This window comes from Zalophus californianus, chromosome 17 (genome assembly GCF_009762305.2).
Source record: "Zalophus californianus isolate mZalCal1 chromosome 17, mZalCal1.pri.v2, whole genome shotgun sequence".
NCBI lineage: Eukaryota > Metazoa > Chordata > Mammalia > Carnivora > Otariidae > Zalophus > Zalophus californianus.
In genome coordinates this window covers 41,272,620-41,293,040 of record NC_045611.1, presented here as the reverse complement: position 1 = coordinate 41,293,040, position 20,421 = coordinate 41,272,620, and the positions used below count along the sequence as shown (strand labels likewise).

General features: G+C 50.0%; 2 protein-coding genes across 5 annotated transcripts in view; one reads left to right on the top strand and one right to left on the bottom strand.

Moving 5' to 3' along the window:
- Positions 1 to 2,440: 2,440 nt before the first annotated feature.
- LOC113936669 (regulator of G protein signaling 9 binding protein) lies at positions 2,441 to 3,363 on the bottom strand. The gene has a single exon (XM_027620153.1). The coding sequence runs from the start codon at positions 3,146 to 3,148 to the stop codon at positions 2,441 to 2,443; it is 708 nt and encodes a 235-aa protein (XP_027475954.1). The 5' UTR covers positions 3,149 to 3,363.
- Positions 3,364 to 4,204: 841 nt separating this feature from the next.
- ANKRD27 (ankyrin repeat domain 27) overlaps positions 4,205 to 20,421 on the top strand; it is a 50,721-nt gene continuing 34,504 nt past the window's right edge. For 3 of the 4 annotated variants that reach the window (XM_027618893.2, XM_027618892.2, XM_027618891.2), the window contains exons 1-3: positions 4,205 to 4,339; positions 12,481 to 12,610; positions 19,383 to 19,493. In XM_027618893.2, the coding sequence (XP_027474694.1) occupies positions 12,509 to 12,610; positions 19,383 to 19,493 (213 nt within the window). In that variant the 5' untranslated portion in view covers positions 4,205 to 4,339; positions 12,481 to 12,508. Of the gene's footprint in view, positions 4,340 to 12,480; positions 12,611 to 19,382; positions 19,494 to 20,421 lie in introns of those variants that run through there. The other variant, XM_027618894.2, reaches the window with a different exon arrangement.

Here is a 20,421-nt window from a genome sequence, read left to right as displayed (position 1 = left end):
ATGGGTTTTTTCTTCAGTAGGTTCTGCTGAACAACTTTTTGTCGTCGTTCTGAACCAAAACAACTTGATAAGAACGGAAGAGTCACTGTATTAGAAACAGGAGAATATATTTAGGGTGTGGTATTAAAGGATAGTTGCCAACATTGGGTCACAAAATGCCCAGCCTCCTCTTGTCTGGGAGAGCTGAGACTTTGGGGAAGGGAACAGAGATTCTGTATTGTGTTGGCTATGGGAGGGGGATGAGGGGATGTGGGGAGTTAGAAAAATTTTGTGTCATCTGTGAAGTTACCCTGAGTGCGCAGGTACAAAAGAATTTGAAGTGGCCCCTATTCAGATGAGGCCAGAGGTGTTTCTTTTATTAGTTAAGGTCATAAAACTTTTAATCAGCTTAAGATCTTGTGGTTATTTTTAAACCATTATCACACGCACACACACACATACACAGATCCCATATTTTCACTATGAGGTACTGGAATCTGTGTGCTGAGGAGGAGGGGGAGTAAGCTGGGCTGGAAAGGTGGCCCTCAGGGCTGAAGCCAAGGCTGCACTCCTGCTATCTGCCCCTACCCCGTGGCCCTCCAAGCTGCCTTTGTGAAACTGTCATTTCCCTCCTCCTGGTCCTCTTTCCCACTTTCAGGGTAAAAAAGAAAAAAAAAAATCCTTGTCAGTTTTCAGCCAAAGTCTCTGGGTTTTATTCCTAATTACCTTTTGAGAGTTAAATGTATGTGTTTTCTCAGCCTTATTTCCCCAACTATGTTCTCTCTGCACTACAGGTGGCAAGTGGTGGCTCTGCTCAGCCTGGGACCCAGGGGTTTCCACCTTCTTTATTTACTGAGCAAAAGAAGTAGGGGTCACTCAACCTCTGTTATGTACGCTGTGGTTCCAGTAGTTTATGCTACGACCTCCTGCCTTCAAGAAGGTCTATTTTAATAATAGATGGTATATTTATTAACTTAAGTTTGTAAGTAAAGACCACTGTGTTTGATTCATTGGCATGTATGATTTTGTGGCCAAATGTCCTCTATAAAAAACCGGCTTTGATAGGGCATCATATGGTTATATGGTTTTTCTTTCTCAATGATCTTGTTTTTAAAACGTTGCTGAGGGGCGCCTAGGCGGCTCAGTTGGTTAAGCGACTGCCTCCGGCTCAGGTCATGATCCTGGAGTCCCGGGATCGAGTCCCACATCAGGCTCCCTGCTCGGCGGGGAGTCTGCTTCTCCCTCTGACCCTCTTCCCTCTCGTGCTCTCTGTCTCTCATTCTCTCTCTCTCAAATAAATAAATAAAATCTTTAAAAAAAAATAAAACGTTGCTGAAATTTTCGAGTGGAAGCTGTTGCCTTCTAACCCAGTCTCAGGGCTAATCAGTTCCAACGGCATGCAGCAGTGAGGTTTACCCTCTCAGGGGTCAGTGTGAGGGTCAGGGGGCTGGGCAGCTTCCTCCAAAGCCAGCTCTCCTACTGACCAGCAGGCAAATTCCAAGGGATAGATAGGATTAAGGGCTCCAAAGAGGATTCTGCAGCCCTCCCCCAAGGGAGGATCAAAAACTCTGGTCTAGTTCTGGAACAAAAATAAGCCCCGGCAAAGGAGAAAGTGCCTGTTTGAATAGCATATGTCCCTTCCCAAAGCTCGTGCGCCTTCCAGGCTTACCCGGGGGGACCCCTTTTCAATAGGCAAGTGGGTGCAGTGGATCCAAGCCCGTGGGGGCGGGTTCGACGTGTCCTCTCTGGTTTCCTAAGTAGGGTCAGCACTTGTGGGGAAGGCTACCAAACCCCAAACCCAAACCTCTTCTAGCTGCTTTTCGGAACTAATGGATAAACTCTGCCAAGAAGCTCAATGGTGCGCCATGGAGAAAGCACTTTGCACAGACTTCTCTTTGCACACTGTCCTAAGTTTAGGCTCAAAAGGATTAAGGTAATAAAACCTGCTTACATGTTCTTACAGTATTGTCCAGGAAGCAAAATCACCACCCACACAGAGCTAAACAACTCCCCTCCCCCGACTTCACTTCACCTCACCCCCCTTTCAAACTGCCCCATGCGGAGAGTGGGGATCGCTGGTAGGGGTGGGGGCACCAAACTCAGACTCCGTGTAAACACGCCCCAGCAGCACACATGGTCACCCATTAACTCAGAGGAATCTGGGGTCACTGTGGACGGTTTTCTATTAATAGGGGATAAAGCTGCTGCATACATTAGCGGTAATGCCCTGGCTGCCCGCGCAAAATTAACTCCTCCGGGCCAGCAAGAGAAAACCATGTACACACACACACACACACACACACACACACACACACACACACACACACACACACACGGTTTTAGAACCCCTTCCCTTAAACGTGCCAGATCCCACTCCCATCCCGAGTCCAGGCGATTGCCGTCGTTCCCGAGGGATGTCTCCGGGGAGGGAGCGGTAGTGGCAGGAAAAGTCGTGTGCCGATCAGCTCAGCTTCGCCACGCAGACCGCCAGGGCCACAGCCGCCAGCAGCACGGCGCTGAAAACGGTGGCGGCCAGGGCCTTGCTCGGGTCGCAGGGCCCCGTGCGCTCCTGGACGGACACGGCGCCCACCGAGCAGGCGCCGGCGCTGGACAGGAGCTCGGCGCCCGCCGTTTGCCGGGCCTGCACGGTCCAGCGGGGCACGTTGACCTTCATCTCCATGTCGTGGATCATCTCGCTCACCTGAAGGATCTCGCACTCCTGCTCGCGCAGGTCGTCCACGTCGAAGTCGCCCTCCGCCTCGTGTCGCAAGCTGCGGGCGCTCAGGGCGCGCGCCGCTACGCCCGCCGCGCCGCCCGCCACACCGGTGCGCACCAGCGGCCGCCGCGGCGCGTGCAGCGGGAACGCGGTGCTCAGGGCCAGTGCGCGCCGCATGTCGGCTTCCAGCAGGTCCAGGCAGCCGGAGAAGGCCACCCAGAGGCGCTCGAACTCGGCGCGCTCCTCGGCGCCCAGGCCCCGGTCGCGCAGCGCGGCCGTCAGCTGGGCGCGGGTGGCCACCGCCAGCTCCTGCGCCTTCTGGCGCGTCTTCTGCAGCTCCTCGCGCAGGTTCTGCGAGTCCGCCGAGCCGCCGACGGTCAGCACCAGGTGGTGGTAGCATGCGATCGCCTTGTTGAGAGCGTCCAGCAGTGCCTTGCACTCCTCCCTCGCCATGGCTGTGCGCTCCGGCGCGGCCGGGCAGCCCGCGCCCTTCTGCGGTCCACACCCTCAGCGCAGCAGGACGCTGTCAGCCCCGACGGCGGCCCGGGGCCGTGCGACCCGCGCGCTCCTCATGGCCCAAGACTAGCTCGGTGCTTCCGCTGTTGTCGACGGAGCCTCTGGAGACCTGCGACGTGCACCTCTGCGGACCGGACGCAGAGAAGGAGCCCCGTTAGCTATCTCTCATCCCCTCGTCCATCCTCCCTCGATTCGCTCGGAGTCACACGCCGAGTCGCTGCACCGCCCTCGCCTCCAAGGTGGCTCTCTGCGAAGCCTGGGTTGTGGTCCCCATCCTCCTCAGGTGCCGTCGCCAGGGCCAGCCGGCCGCGGAGCCGCGCGCTCCGCCTTAGCCGCTGCCAAGGGCTGCTGGGTCGGGTTTCTTAGGATCCGCCCACCCCCGCCGGTCCTCGGAGGGCACTTCCATCCCTTAGACCAGGGATGGGCGGGGCCCCGCGCGGGGAGATCACGTGTAGGTCCCCTATCTCCCACTGCTCCTCTCCCCATTACAGTGCTGGAATACTAGCGCTTGGCAGTTCCAATCCTCCGGTATCGTAAAGATGGGGAAACTGAGGCCCAGGTAAAAAAAGGGGGGCCTAGGTCACGCGGCGTCCATGCAAGTGAGGGAATCAGAATCCGGGGACCCTAACTCCCAGACCCTGCCAGCGACGGAGCGGTGTGCCTCATAGGACTGGGCACCTCCGTCCTCCAAACCTAGCAGTAAAGGGCGATCCGCAGGGCAGGACAGCTCCCGGGTCTCCCCATCCGGATCCAGCCCGCTTTCCAGGGACCAAGCTTGGACCCCACCTCTAGTGTCAGATCAGCTTCGGCCCCGCCCCCTCCCGTTTCAGGCACGCGCAGTCGGCGACTCAGGGCTGGTCGGGCCTGAGTAGGAAACGCTGTGCGCTGCCTGAGCCCCACCCCGGCTGGGAGGACTCAATGATTGCTCTGCGCACACGTCACTCTGGATAAGGACGGCCGCTCATTGGGCTGACCAGGTGCGGCTCCGCCCAACGGCGGAGTAAAGAGGTGGGCGGTGGAGCAGAACCGCTGTGCTGGGGTGGTGGGCACCGAGGTGAGAGTCCCGGGCTCGGGAGGCGTCGCCGTGGCTCCGAAAAGGACAGGGAGTGAAACTATGTAGCCTTTTAAGTAAGTGTCCTCGCTCCTGTGTCACCCCGTGCCTCCCTTCCCTCAGGACGGCTGCGCCTCGGGGCCTAGAGGCCGGGCGGGGCCCCGGAGCTGGAAGGGGGAGGGGCTCTTTCCTCTTCGCGGCCAGCGCCCCGCGGCGCCCCCAGGCAGGGCTGGCTGCCCCTGGGCGGCACCCCGAGACCCTAGCTCCTTGCTGGCTGGACCGCCCCGCCCGCGCTCTGCGGGTCCCGTCGGCAGCCGGGCTCTCTCTGCCCCTGGAGTGCGGGGTGGCGAAGAATGCGCCCTCTGACCCCTGCGACTACAGGACGGGTCAGCGGGTGCGGGGTCCTGGGAGCTCGGACTTGGGGGCAGTGGGCGGGGCAGTCGTTCAAGAGTTGAGTGACCTCCGTGGTTTGCGGACCCCCTGGCGGGGCCGCTGGAAGGGGGAGGATGTGGGTGGGGGTCCGGATCCTGGGGCCTTGTGGTCCCTGGGGGTGGTGAAGGCGCAGGGGAGGGAGGAGGGAATCCCTGCCTGCCAGCCTCTTCAGGGGCTGGGGCTCTTCGTTCTGCTGGGTAAAAATTACTCCAGGAAAACTTAGGCACCAAGAGATGTTCCGGACTCTAGATCTGTTCAGTTCTTTTCGTTGAACATAGACTGCCCAAGGCGCGCGAGCTGGGCATGGCCCCTGGAGATGTTGGGGACTTGGGCACTAGCAGCCGGTGCTGGGCCACGGAGCAAACGACGCGTCTTCACTGAGGATTTAGGACATTCAGGGAAGGAGGGGCTCCTGAGACTGGAGGGTCTACTAGTTTGCATGCGAGCTGGGGTTTTCCAGGTTTATGGGTTTCATGGGGAGAGACCCTTATTTTGATTAACTCACCCCAGCCCCAGAGAAGAGCAGGGGATCTTAGTGGGATATTAGCGTTTTGAGTCCACCTTCCCCAGCATGGTATTGAGGCGGTTCAGAAGATCCAGAGCGCTGGGCCCCAGGGCTCCCTCTCCCTCTGTGCTCTGTCCTTTAATCTATAGATTTGGGACCATTTGTGGCCAGGACCTGGATGCTCCTGGCCTTGGCCATTCTCCATGGTGGAGGGTCTTAGCCACCCACTGACCAGATGGGGGCCTTGACAGGGAAAGAGTAGTTTTCAAGACAAAATAGATAGAAGGAGGGAGAACCCATCACTTTGGGGAGCTTTAGGGACAGCAGAAGGATACGAAGCTACAGAGATGGGTGGCAGGCCAGAATGAGAGGCCCTTAATGCCAGGGAGAGAAATTGAGAGTTCATTTATTAGGGAGTGGAGGGGAAGTCCTGGAAGAATGTAGTAGCCCCCCCCTTTAGTCCATGGGGGATGTGTTCCAAGACCCCCGGTGGATGCTGGAAACCTCGGATAGTACCAAACCCTATAGTCCGTTTTTTTTTTTTTCCTATACCTACATACCTATGATAAGTTCAATATATAAAGTAGGCACAGTAAGAAATTAACAAAAATAACTAACAAAATAGAATCATTATTAACAATATACTGTGATGAAAGTTATGTAAATGTGGTCTCTCTCTCTTTCTCTCTCTCTCAAAATATCTTGTGCTGTATTCGTCCTTCTTGTGATGATGTGAGGTGATTAAATGCCTCGGTGATGAGATGAAGTGAGGGAACGGTATAGGTACTGAGTGTGATGTTAGCTGCTATTGACTTCCTGACGATATGTCAGAAGGCGGATATTCTGTTTCCAGACCCCAGTTGACCACAGAGAAGTGAAACTGGAAAGCAAAACTGAGGATAAGGGGGACTCCTGCCCCGTAGTAGACCTCAGTGTTGGAAAGGTTGCTTTGCCGTCTTTCCTGTGGACCAGTCTGAGTAAGATCAGGAGGGCAGAGGCCTCTGAAGGAGAAGGGCAGGATGGGAGCAGGGACAGGTACTGTGTCTAGCCTCAGTGGCCGGAAAGCAGTTGAGGCTCTGAAGTTGAGCAGATCCCTTAGGTGAGCTCTTCTGACTCTGGCTTGCCACCAGAAATCATCCTGCCTGGCAGCTTCACTGGGAGAGCAAACAGTACTGTCTGCATAGGGCCTGGGGGTCAAGGGCTTGATTGCATCTCCTTGTGGCTCTTGGACTGTGTTGGGCTCATGAGTGCAATTCCTGGGTCTTTGTTATTCACACATCTGCACTGTTAGTGTTTCTGTGGGTCTCTCCCTTTGTTTATGAATTACCAGGATTAGGTTGGTGTTCGGTAACTCAGTCCTCTCCTAGAGGAGCAGAGGAATGTGACCATGTGAGGATAGATCTAGAAAGGATTCAGACCCAAATCCAGGGGTGGTGGTGCTCCTCCAAACTCTCCTGCTCCCTTAGTGGTTACACCCGTCTTCCAGCTCCGAGGCCTTCCCTCCCTGTGTGACTCTCCACATTCCAGCTGTCATAGCCAGCTCTGAGTATATAGTTTGTTTCTGGCTTTCTGCCGGTGCCTGCGTGGCTGCCTGGGGTCAGCCCCTCACCCTCCCCTGGATATGGGCAGTGGATTTCCAGCTTCTCTGAGAGATGACCCCTCCTGGGAGCTTGAGCTTCCTCTAACACCCCACTATCATCTTGTTCCAGTGGACGAACAGTTACAGCGTACCTACAGGGAGCCACGTGGCCAGGCACAGACTGGACACTTTGAAGTAGAGCTTTGAGAAAAATATGGATAGGATCCATAAATGGTACAGGCCAGGAGGACATAAGTGACTGCAATATCATATATTACATCATCCCGTTGCTTCCATTTGCTATTAAACATAGATGAATTAGAAAGTTTTCCTTTTTTGCCTTTCCCTTCTGCATCGAAAATTAAACTAGTTGGAGAATAATGCTCATCCTTTGGAAAATATGCCTGGTGTGGGTCTTTGGTGAGCGCCCTCACCAAAGAGAGAACAGCCATAGCAGTGAGATTTCAGCTGGGAGTTTATCTCTGGGAGTCACAGGCGTTCCTATGCTGGATTCTGCTGAGCCAAGCTGTACACTGTCACCAGATGGGGACACCTGACTGCCCAGCCTCATGGGACGGTTGTAGACCACAAAACCACAAGTGTGCACACCACCCCCATGAAATGTCCGGTACTAGTTTGAGACCTTGCCTGGCTCTCCTGTTCATGGAGTTAACCTCAGATAACTCGTGTTCAGGGGTATTTGGTATCTCTGACTAATTTCCCTGGATTTGCTATAAATCATCCAACCATTTGAGCTTAGGCAGGGGTGGAATTTTTTTTAAAAGGAGTTTTATAAGAGGATTTACTCCTCTTTCCAGTTTTATAAGGAACAGTTTACTTTTCATGTTATTTTAAAATATAAAATGAATTCTTGCAAGTAAAACTTGTGAGGGCGTTAATCTGTGTTAAGTATTTACCCCCTATTTAAGAATTCCATTCTGGAATTAAGCACCTGATTGTATTAGATTCTTACATGTTTTTAAGCACCGGGACAAAAAGGTTGAGAAAAGCACTGGACAGCGCTCTTTGAATCCCTACTCCTGGACAGAGGGTTCAGTCATTGGCAACCAAGAGGAATATTTCCAAGAGAAAACAAGATGACTTGGGGCTGAAACCCAGCAAGCTCTGTCCCATTCACTAGCAGCTCTTGCTCCGAGTCTTGTGTGTTTCATGCCTTTGAACTGAATGTTTTGATGTGGCATTCAGGGGCCTCCCCTCACCCTGCTGTCCCTCTCTGACCAGCACTGTTTGGATTCCTGTTATTTCCCTGGACTCATCTTCTCATCAATTAAAAAAAAATTTTTACTCTTGGGTTTTCTGTGCCCACAGGAACCTGTTCCTGCTTCCTCCGTTCCCCACCCCAGCCCCCTTCCCTGCTTGCTCCCTTCTCTGGTCCTTACCTGTCCCAGCACTGCCCTGGGTTGGTTTTACTCTGTGGATGCACATTCCTTGCCTCCCAGCTAGGTTGTTACTTCCTGCATCAGAGCCTGTCCTTGTCACCTCTGTCTTGGGTGTAGAGGGGTTGGAGCTCTGCCGGCATCTTGTCTGAGGAGCAGAAGGAGGGTCCCTTCCCAGCTTCATTCTGACCGTATGGCATCCTGTCTCTCATGCGGTTTCTGTCCAAGGTGTCTTTACTTTTGTACTCTCTCATGTAGAACCAATTGTGTCAGAAACCAGAAACAATTTTGTTTTCTTGTGACTCGGTCCCAGCAAAATCACATTATCCAGTTGTTCTGGTTAGGGCCTCATAGAAGGATTATTTGGGCTGCAGTAATTGAATTCAACAAGTCAAATACCTGAATTGTTGTAGAGCTGTCTCTGGGGTCCAGGAAGAGATTATATGTAAACTTTTTCAGGCTAGGCTCCTCCCCGAACAGGATTTGCAGGGAGCTCAGGGGCCTCCTTGAGGCAGTCCCCAGGAGGGCCTGCAGCAGAGACAGTTCTGGCTGGACCAGACTGAGGAAATTCAGTGTAGGGCCCATGTGACTGTCATGGTGACTTTTCCTTTGGGGGAAATGAAGTATGGAATCTGTGCATCTGTGGGTTGTGATATAACCCTTAACCCAGGCATATTTATTTTACACAGTGGGTGTAGTGGCTAAAGAGGCGGATGTTAGAATAAATTCTGACATCTGTATAACCTCACGTTGGCCAACTGAGCCTCAGTTTCTTCATCTGCAAAATATGGGGCTAATGACATCAATAGTATTGTGAGCATTGTTTGTAATTGGTTGCCTATAGTTATCATGAACATTAAAGTGGGATGAGGATGAATAGAAGTTATCACAGTACCTGAACCAAAGATGCTCTCAAATAGGGGCTGTTTTTATCATTAGCCATAACAGAATTCATAATGTACTTACTTATATGTGTTGTCCTGGCATTTTCCCAGGAAAGCATGTTGGAATATTGTTACATAGTAAGAAAGTAATTCAGTTTTTATTCATATTTCATTTATATGATTGTATCAAGGGTAAGTTTACTTGATGCTCTTTAATAGTTGCTAATTTTCTCTTTTAAAAATTTTTATTATTTATTTATTTGAGGTAGAGAGAGTCCACAGGTGTTGGGGGAAGGAGCAGGGGGAGAGGGAGAAAGAAACTCAAGCAGACTCTGCACTAAGCGTGGAGCACGATGTGGGGCTCAGTCTCACGACCCTGAGATCACATCCTGAGCCGAAACCAAGAGACGGACGCTTAACTGACTGTACTACCAAGGTGCCCCATCTAATTTTCTCTTTTTTAAGAAGAGGTCTCAGGCTCAAGCTCAGAATGTTTGGCAGTCAGTAGTATCTAGCAAGGTTTTACATAATGGCCATTGTTTTTGCAATTTTAAAAAAAGATTTTTATTTGAGAGAGAGAGAGAGTAAAAGAGAGCACGAGCAGGGGGAGGGGGAGAGGGAGAAGCAGACTCCCCACTGAGCAGGGAGCCTGACACAGGGTTTTATAGCACACAGCATCGAGATCATGACCTGAGCCCAAATCAAGAGTCAGATGCTCAACCAACTGAGCCATCCAGGCACCCTGGAGTATACTGTTTTTATATTTAAAGTTGTAATAAGGGTTCTTTTAAAAATAAATTTGGGGACGCCTGGGTGGCTCAGTCGTTAAGCGTCTGCCTTCGGCTCGGGTCGTGATCCCAGGGTCCTGGGATCGAGCCCCGCATCGGGCTCTCTGCTCCGCGGGAAGCCTGCTTCTCCCTCTCCCACTCTCCCTGCTTGTGTTCCCTCTCTCACTGTGTCTCTCTCTGTCAAATAAATAAATAAAGTCTTTAAAAAATAAATAAATAAAAATAAATTTGAAAAGAGAGTAGGTGTTTAAAGGAATATGTCAAATACTAACAGTGGAGCCTTTGTGTACAATTACACAGATTATTGCATAGGTACTCTGCCCAGGAGAGTGAGATGTTGGCAAACTGGGGCTGATAAATAGCCTGTGAGCTACTTACCAAGCCATGTGCCCTGGCACAGGACTGTTGTACCTACTGGGTGCCTTTCTCTAATTCTCACAAAGACACCATGTAGGCCAGCAGTAAGTGGTGGTCTATTAGTATGCGGTATGGCAAAAACACTGAAGGCAGCATGTAAATGGGAGTCCTGCAAGACAGGTGTTTATATTCTCCATTGCACCACTTGAGATGGAGGCTCAGATTCTTTTTCTGTGCCCATTTTTCATATTCCTCTCTGATAGCTCAGTGAAACTACACTCATGTATGGTAAATGGAGCAGACCAGGGGCAATGGAAGCCCCATTCACAACAGGAGAAAATCTATACAGAATATACAAATAATGTTTATTTTTTTATTTTTTAAGATTTTATTCATTTATTTGACAGAGAGAGACACAGCGAGAGAGGGAACACAAGCAGGGGGAGTGGGAGAGGGAGAAGCAGGCTTTCCGCTGAGCAGGGAGCCTGATGTGGGACTTGATCCCAGGACTCTGGGATCATGACCTGAGCCGAAGGCAGACTCTTAACGACTGAGCCACCCAGGCGCCCTATACAAATAATGTTTAATAAAAGTTGTTTATAATCAATTTAATTGGAGGACATCAAAGAAGACATACATGGAAAGACATACCATGTCCCTGGATGATGAGATTCATTATTATCAAGATGTTGACTCTCCAATCCAAAAATTTAGTGAATTTCTACTAAAAATCCCAAAAGGATTTTTCCCAAATCCCAAAATTCTTTTTCCAAGGAATTGAGGAACTGATTTTAACTTATGGGATATTGCAAAAAATAGGAATAACCAGACAATTTTGGAGAACAAGGAGGGAGGCCTTTCTCTATGAGATATCAAGGCTTATTATGAAGCTGTAGTCATGTAAACTAATGTGGTCTAGCCCTGCTCTGTCCAGTATAATAGCCACTGGCCATATGTGGCTTTTAAGCCCTTGAATGTGGCTAGTATGAATTGAAAAGTGAATGTAAAATACACACCAAATTTTGAAGATTTAGTAGGAGTAAAAAAGAGTGTAAAATATGTCAAATATTTTAAAACACTGATCACATGTTAAAAATATACTATTTTGGATAGATTAGAATAAATATATTATTAAAATTAATTTCACCTGTTTGCTTTTTCATGTGGCTACTAGAAAATTTTAAATTACATATATGATTATACATAATGTATGTGTAATTACATTTCTCATATATCTGTTGGATGGCACTGGTCTGGACTGTTGAAATAGAGCTCAGAAAGAGGCCACACATATATGGGAACTTAGAATGTAGCAAAGGTAGCATTATCGGCCAGTGCAAAAGGGATAGGCTGTTCAAAAAAGGATAATGGGACAATTGGCTTAGGCTATGGACTGAATTTTTGTGCCCCTCCCATTCATATGTTGAAGTCCTAATCCTTAATTTAGAGGATCAGAGAGTTATTTAGGGGATCAGAGAGGGGCACAGGGGGATTCCAGTCTATTTTTTTTTTTTAAGATTTTATTTATTTTAGAGAGAGCATGAGCAGGGGAGGAGCAGAGGGGGAGGGAGACAATCTCCAGCAGACTCTGCACTGATCGCAGAGCCCTATGTGGGGCTTGATCCCATGACCCTGAGATCACGACCTGAGCTGAAACTAACTGTTGGATCCTTAACCGACTGAGCCACACAGGCGCCCCTCCAGTCTATTCCGATATACTTTATTTCTTAGAAGAAAGTCTGAGGCAAACATGGTAAAATGTGAAGATTGGGTGGTTCTGGGTGACAGGTTTGCATTATCCCTCTCTATTTCTCTATATGCTTAAAATATTTCACTAAAATATATGCATAAAATAGCCATTTTAACTTTTTGCAATGACTTGGAGTTTGACGAGATTTTTTCAGATTTATTTGAGAGAGAGAGAGAGTGCGCGCTCATGCATGCACCAGGGCAAGAGCAGGTGGAGAGGGAGAAGCAGGCTCCCCGCCAGAGTAGGGAGCCCCATGTGGGGATCATGACCTGGGATCATGACCTGAGCCGAAGGCAGATGCTTAACTGACTGAGCCTCCCACGCGCCCCTGAACAAGATTTCTGAACATAATTTTTGCAATGAACCAGTAAAAAAGTCATCTTGGAATTGGTGGGTTATCTTTGATATTTCCTGTAGAGTAGAGTAATACATGTCAGAGATGCTTTTTAGAAATTGCCAGATCAGGACTTTTATTTGTTGTATAAATCAAAGTGGTCATTTACTGCTTTTTCTTTTCTTGTCCCAGGAGACTCTCTGCCCCATCTGAAGTCCATATGGCTCTGTATGATGAAGATCTCCTGAAAAATCCTTTCTATTTGGCTCTTCAAAAGTGGCGTCCTGACTTATGCAACAAGGTGGCCCAAACCCATGGCATTGTAAGTGCACTGATCCTGAGGGTTGTCCTTTTCCATCAGGTGTGGACCAAGCCATGTTGATAAGGCCAGAAATACTGTAGACTTTGGTTACGTTTAGAGGGAGTCAGTTACAAACCTGCTGAGTGTAACAAGCGCCAGACCATGCTCAGTACAGTAGCACAGGCAGAGAGAGACCACCACGTGCTGCCTCCTCCAGGAAGCCTCCGGGCTTTGCACCAGCCTCAGGTGTAATCCTTTCTCTGTTGACAGCCCCTGTTGACACTGATCTCACGGTATTCATCTTGTTTCTCTCTTTCCATGTTGATCTTGAGAGCTTCTGGGGGCAGAAAGCGTATTTCCCTCAGGGCATCATGGGTCCTTGTCTGTGAGGTGTGTGCTTACTCGCATAGGATAAGGGAACATGTGAACACGTTTGTATGTTGCTTTGAAAGGCATCTCCTCAAGGGGAAGAACCGGGGGAATAATCAAGGCATCCAGATGGCAGGACGAGGGGAGCACATGAAAGAAACCATAGTCTGTCTGTTGCCTGCAGGGAGGCGGGCTCTCCACTGGAGGCGTTGGCGGCCATCTGATGCACACGGCCCTGCCCATCTATGCACACGCCCTGCCCCTCTGATGCACACGGCCCTGCGCCACCCAGAGTGCTTGCTGCCTTTGTACTGTGGCTTTTCTGGTTTGTCTTTGGGCTTCTTTTTTGTGTGTTGTCCTCTTCTCAGGCTGTGCTGCCTCGTGGTCAAGGATTTTGAACTAGAGGAGAAGTCAGCGTACATAGCTCAGGTTCACTTTGGGCTGTCAGCTGCCTTGTCTGGGAACCAGGAGCTGACTTTCCCTTTATGCTCTCTGTCCTGCGGCCACCACAAGCCTGCTTTTTCCAAGTTCCTTCCAGTTTTTAGGGTTGGTTTTGTGGTTCATATGTTTTTCCCAGAATTACTTTACTTTGGTTTTTAGAGGTTATAAAGTTCATTTTGTGTGTGTGTCCATATATATATACACGTATACATATGTATACATAAAACAATTGGAGAATATAGCTGTTTCCAAGAAGAAAATAAAAATCATATAAAGTTCGGGCGCCTGGGTGGCTCAGTCGTTGAGCATCTGCCTTCGGCTCGGGTCATGATCCCAGGGTCCTGGGATCGAGCCCTGCGTAGGGCTCCCTGCTTGGCAGGAGGCCTGCTTCTCCCTCTCCCACTCCCCCTGCTTGTGTTCCCTCTCTCGCTGTGTCTCTCTCTGTCAAATAAATAAAAAAATCTTAAAAAAAAAATCATGTAAAGTTCACCAGAGACCTTATCATCTGTTCATTTCACAGTAATTATTAAATGCCCCTCTGGGCAAGGTACCATGTTTGATGCTGAGGGTTCAGCAAACAATGGCAATAAACATCACCTTCTTTACCTTTATAGAGCTTAAATGCTATTGGGAGAGATGGTCATGCTCTGAGCAAATATCTACTAATTACAGTTGTGGTACGCGTCCCAGATAAGAAGTATAGGATACAAAGCCATCATGTTAACCTGGGGGGGCCCTGACTGAATTTGAGAAATATTCCCCCCCCCATCTTTGTTCTATAACGTTTTTAAAAATTGCTGTCTGGATAAGAGCAGACTATGTGTAATTTTCTCTTGCTCTTTAAGAATTCCACGCTGTGTATGAAATAAGCAAGTCCCAGAGATGAAAAGTACAGCATAGGGAATATAGTCAATAATACTGTGATAGCAGTATAGTGACAGACAGTTACTACAGCTGTTGTGGTGAGCCTTGAGTCATGTGTAGAATCACTATGTTGTACACCTGAAACTGAGATATGATTGTATGTCAGCTATACTTTATAATAAAAAAATATGGACCGTGTTTCATAAAAAGTGAAAAAAAAAAAAAAAAAAAAAAAGAATTCCACGCTGTGGGAGCCCCTGGGTGGCTCAGTCAGGTAAGCATCCAACTCTTGATTTTCAGCTCCGGTCATGATCTCAGGGTCGTGAGATTGAGCCCCGAGTCAGGCTCCGTCCTGGGGGTGGAGCCTGCCTTAGATGCTTTCTCTCCCCCTGCCCCTTCCCCCAGCTCGCGCGTGCACACTCTCTTTCTCTCTCTCTCTCTCTGTGTCTAAAAAAAAAAAAGCCACACTGTGAATACTCTGTGGGACGTGTCTTGCTCACCACTGTGTTGCCAGCATTTAGCACAGTTCCTGTCACCAGGTAGATGCTTTTCCAGCTGCAAGTACTAGAATCCCACTCAAGCTGCCTTCTGCAAAAGGGAAATTTTGAATAAGAACTTTGGTATCTTGGTCACCTTCCTTTTGGCCACACCAAGGAACGGGGAGATTCTTCTTAAATTGTGTCATCCTGAGTTCCCAGTGGTATCCTAGGTCCTTTCTCTCGCCCCTCCTGGGATCTGTGGGGTCCACGGTGAGCTGCCTGGGGCCCACACTTGGCAACACTGACTTTGTGCCCTTCAGCAGAGGGGAGATTCCCCTCTGAGGGGAATGAGGCCAGCTTCTCAGCAGAAGTCACCGTGCAAAGGACCTGGCTATCTGGCTCAGCCCAGTCAGTTGTTGGTGGCTAGTTTCTGCCCCTCTTGGCTGTGTGATGGGGGCTCCGGTTCATCCTGGTCTAATCCATAGTAGTGCTCCATCTATGTCTGTTGGTGGAATGAGAAAGAATATTCCAGTCACCTCTGGAAGAGTACTCATTGTTTCTGCCACCGCGAAGGGATCCCTGTTGCCTCAGCAGGTGAATGCTGAATTTCTTTCCTTGGGGCCTGGCCATCGGGCCAAGTTTGGCTGTTGTTGAATCTGCCCTGGGGACCAGAGTCATTTATTGGGCTCTAAAAACCTGTGAAATCATCACTTTTAAACATGCGTGTCCCTCCCCGCCAGGGTTAGCTGCCCCTCACACCTCTTCCTAAAGCCCAGCTCACTGGCCACCCCATCCTCATGTGACAGTGTGTGTGTGGCAGCTGAGGGGTGCAGCTTGACTGCTCCCTCCACCTGCCCCATCCCTCCTCAAGTGTGACTTCCTTCCAAAACCTTCCTTTGATTGGGATGCCCATGCATCCAGGCAGGCACCTCCTGCCGTCGCCTGCTCTCTGACTGGATGCGGGAAGCTCCTCCCCATGTTCCCCAGATTCCAACCACAGAGGCCTGTGACACCCCCACACCGCTTCTAATAGTCACTCCTGTTCTATTTAATTAGCATCCAGTTAATTATACACTGTGGTTTCTTCAGAGTGGGCTGGCCAGGCCTGCTGCCTCCCTGGGGCTCTTGTCCATGAGGTGGCAGGATTCCCAGGTGGATTAGGGGTGGGTGCATTTGCCTATAGGAGAAACAAATTACATAGGGAGATTAAATTTGTTCCTCTTATTGTGATCTCTCTTTTTTTTTTAAAGATTATTTTATTTGAGAGAGAGTGCACGGTGTGGAGGGGCAGAGGGAGAGGGAGAGAGAATCTTAAGCAGACTCCCTGCTGAGCGTGGAGACCAACCCAGGGCTTGATCCCATGACCCTGTGATCATGACCCCAGCCGAAATCCAGAGTCAACAAGAGTCATGCTCAACCGACTGCCCCACCCAGATGCCCCTATTGTGATCTTTTAATTATGCGGTATGTAGGCTTTTGAGGGCTAGCCCGGGAACCTGTGAGCATTTCTTTTGAGGGCTAGCCTGGGAACCTGTCAGCATGTCTTCCGAGTTTCAAAGAACTGACTTTCAAGTAAAATACCTAGACAGGCCGGCTAAGGGCACTGAGGTCCATATTCTAGTTCTTAGGATTCCTTTGGCATAGATCCAGCCGAAAAACATTTGTTGAGCATCCACTAGGTACCAGGCACCGTGCCGGGTTTCCAGGATCGTACAGATGAGTGGGGGAATGCAGCATGCCTTTGGGGAATTCCAGAAGCTGACCGTTGGTTGCTCAGAATGGGTGTCAGGACAGAAGTCACCCTAACGTTCCCTGGGGAGGAGTCAGGAGGGTACTTTGGAGCAGTGTCATGAATGCTGATTCTTGCTTTTATTCTACTGTCTTTTCTTTAATTACTGTTATTTAAAAATTCTTTATAAAGAGACTAGAATAAAAAGTTGTATTGTTAAGCTTTAAAATAAGCAGGTCCCCCACTTATGGCCTACCCGGAGACTCTAAACTTCGTGTCCTCCACATAGGCTGTGATGCCCATGACATCTCCAGAAGTCTGAAGCACCGACTTGGGAGAGCCCCGAAGGCACTTGCACTTGACCCCGCCTCCTGTGGGCAGCTTCCTAGCTGCTCCACGTCCCCAGCCCCCAGGGGCTGGCTTCCTCACCCTCCCTGTCACTCAGAGAGCCCAGCTCCTGGCTTTTGCTTTTGCTTGCAGTGAAATGCTCTGGGCAGCATTGTCTGCTTGAAATTGGTGGTGGTGGTGGGGGGGGGGGGTCCTTGCTATTGGAGGACTCCTGTTCATTCAACAAACATTGATTGGACACCTACTGGATGTCAGTGAGGTCGGTAACAGGGATACAATGCAGCTGGAGCCCATCGTACTTTTATTTAAGTTAGGGAGGCAGACAAAGTGTACGTGAACAGGTAAAAAGAATGTAATCACAGCTGGAGTGAGGTTCTCCAAAGCACCTCAGAAGTTCCTGGTCTCTCACATGGGACTGTATGACTCCTTCATCTATAGAGCAGGCGTGGGATCTTCTCTGGGCCTCCCTGAGTTAGGGCGTTAAACGCCTGCTTCATGGCGTTCCCATGCCTGTGGCCAGCCCTCGGGGCCCCAGGCTCTTCTTCCTGTGCTCTCTGAGGCTGTGAGGAGGTTGTTTCTCAATTCAGGCTTATATCTGAGGGCCTACCTTTTCTTTATTTAATTTTTATTTTTCCCCCTTTTTAAGTTTTACTTTTATTAAAATTTAAAATTGTTTTAAAGCGATTTTTTTTTTTTTTTTAATTAAGTAATCTGTCTATGCCAGACATGGGGCTCAAACTATGACCCGGAGATTGAGAGTCACGTACTCTATTGACTGAGCTCAATTGCAAACATGATAAAAGTAAAAAGGGTAATATAATGAGCCCCATGCACCTTTCACCCAGTTTCAGCAGTGATCCGTTCGGTGGCCCATCACATGTCCTTTCTGCACCCTCCTGCCCTCCACCCTCGGCCACTGGGTTATTTTGAAGCATATCCCAGAAAATTATGTCGGGTAGTCATGCAGGTTTTTCTGTAGATATTTAGGAACATGTCTTTAAATGATAAGGACTCTTAAAAAAAGGTGAGCACAATGCCATTATCACAGCTAAAACTTTCCACAATAATTCTTCAGTATTGTCCACTATCTAGTCCCTGTTCAGATTTCCCAAATCATCTCACAATTGTCTGTTTCACGGTGGGTTTGTTCAGATCAGGATCCAGAGGAGATCCACACGTCACACTGGATGGATGAGTCTCCACGTCTGTCTTTCCTCCTCACTGCCGAGCTCAAGTGAAGTGTGCAGAGGCACGTGCCCCGTGTGTGAGGCGTGGTCAGCGTTGACCTGCGCCTGGCCTTGGGAAACCGTCTCCACAGTGTTCTGCTGCTTTTTCGTTTTATCTTCGCCTTTCCTTGTTTTCTTTCTTTGTGTCTTTGCAGTGCGTTCATCCGGGTTCCCGGCACTCTGGCTCTTGCCAGTGGCAGTCCCGGGGGTGGTGCTGACGGTGGTCCTGTGTTCACCGTACTTCCGGAAATTGGTGGTTCGAGCTAGATGTGGATCTGATTACGTCTTGATTTCTTGAGGAGGGGCCAGGCCATCTTGGCAGCGTTCTCCCATACACAAGTGCCACCTTCTGCTCTGAGGAGTTGGCGTGCCCCTCTGTGTGGCGAGAGGCCGAGCCGCCCGAGGAAGCCCCGGGTGACGGGGGCTCTCAAGGCTGCGGTTTCACCGACCGTGTCTTTGCTGGGGGAGCTCCCGCGGGCTCTGGGCTGAGCCTCCAGCACTGGCTCCGGGAGGTGGCAGGAGTTTGCGTCAGGGCCCTACCACTCACTGGCCGCGAGACCCTGGACAGTTTCCTTAGCTCCCTTGAGCCTCAGTTTCCTTGTCTGTAGGATGGGGATAGTGCGGAAGCCATATGCTTTGGGCTGGGTTGCTTCAGGAGGTGGGGTTCCGGGGGTCTACACCGCTTTGGGTGTCTTCCTTCCGAGCACACTTGAGTCTGAGAGAGTCCCTGAGCCGCCACGCACAGACCCGTGTGTGGTTGCCAGGGCACAAGGCGGTGGTGTGGTGGCCACGGACGGGCCACAGTTCACCTCTCAGATGGAGCCCGCCCCAAGGACAGAGCCTGGTACCCTGAGACACCTCGGCGGAGGTGGCCATTTGCCACAGGAAACCCTGTTTCTGCTGCTCATATTACAAACTGTGATCACAACTGGGCTTAAAAAAAATAGCAGAGGAAAAAGATGGGACGGAAACTGTCTTCAGGGTGCAGTGTTTCTCCTCATTCAGGCGGCAGGATTACGTGTGACTTTTTAGGTTCACTTTTCTCTTCTTTCCAGACGACCCTGTCTTCCTCTGGAGTTGTCCCCGAGCCTGTTGAGAATAGACTGGGGCGCCTGGCGTTGGCTGTGGGGGCGGGGGGCAGCGGGTGTGGGAACAAGCCTCGGGGCCTGCGCCCAGGTCGGGGGTGGCAGCTTCGCTACCAGGACGTCCGTCACCCCAGTCGCTTGGTTCTGTCTGCCAGTATGTGCCCCCCTGCCCCCCCCCCCCCCCCCCCCCCCCGGCTTTCTGCAGCTCTAAGCGGCACTTCTCGTACTCTTCACCCTGCTTACTGTTTCCAGGTCCTGGTACCCTGCAAAGGAAGCTTGCCAAGCAGCATACAGTCCACTTGTCAGTTTGAGTCCTATGTTTTGATACCCATGGAAGAACACTTTCAGACCTTAAATGGAAAGGTATTCATTTCTTTGTGGGTCAACCAGGGTCCCTCACTCAGTGTTTGGGAATGGGGGTGGGGGACAGGGGGTCCCGCGTCTCACCCTGTCCCGGCTGTGGTAGATGATGGCTCTGGCACGCACAGCAGCCTGTGGGCTGGGGTTGGAGGGCCCCCTGCCTTTGAGGAAAGAGGAGATGGTAAAATCGGGAGCAGGGCCTGGCTGGGCCTCTGCCCTGGAGGAGGGCGGGTGGAGCGGTGGGGGGGCGGGGCATCTCTCCCTCAGCGCAGGGGCCTCCTGCTGCTAGGTCAGGGAGTCTCTGGAACATCTCCTGAACGAGGTCCTGTCACTAACCTGTTTTATCCCCGTGCTCTTGAAACACTCATCAGTTTCTTGGCCACAAATAGTACATCAGGGGTGAATTTTAACTTTTTAAAAAACGTTCTTAAAAAAAAATGTTATTAAAACTTAAACAAGCCAAAACAAAAACCAAAAACCAAAAAACAAGCATGTTATTAAAACTTCAATAAGCCAAATAAATAGATAAATACATAACATTCTTTTGAAGTAATCTCAAACCTAGAGAAAGCTTCAGTAGAGCACAAAAAACTCTCCTATACTCTTCCCCCAGATTGGTCAGCCGTGAGCATTTTGGCCACATTTGTTTTATCAGTCCCTCTCCCCCACACCCCCATGCGCTATTACTGCTTTTCTTTGAGCCCTTTTCAGAAAAAGTAAGAGTGAGTTTCAGACACCATGCCCCTTTATCCTAAAACGCATTTCCTGCGTAACTTAGCTGCAGAGTGATCACACTCAGGAAAGTGAACTGTTCAGCACACTGTCCTCATACAAATCGTGCTAATTATACGAAAAATGTCCTTTTGTAGAAAATCTTTTTTTTCTTTTTAGATCCAGGATCCTGCAATGCCTTCAGTTGCTGGTCTTTTTA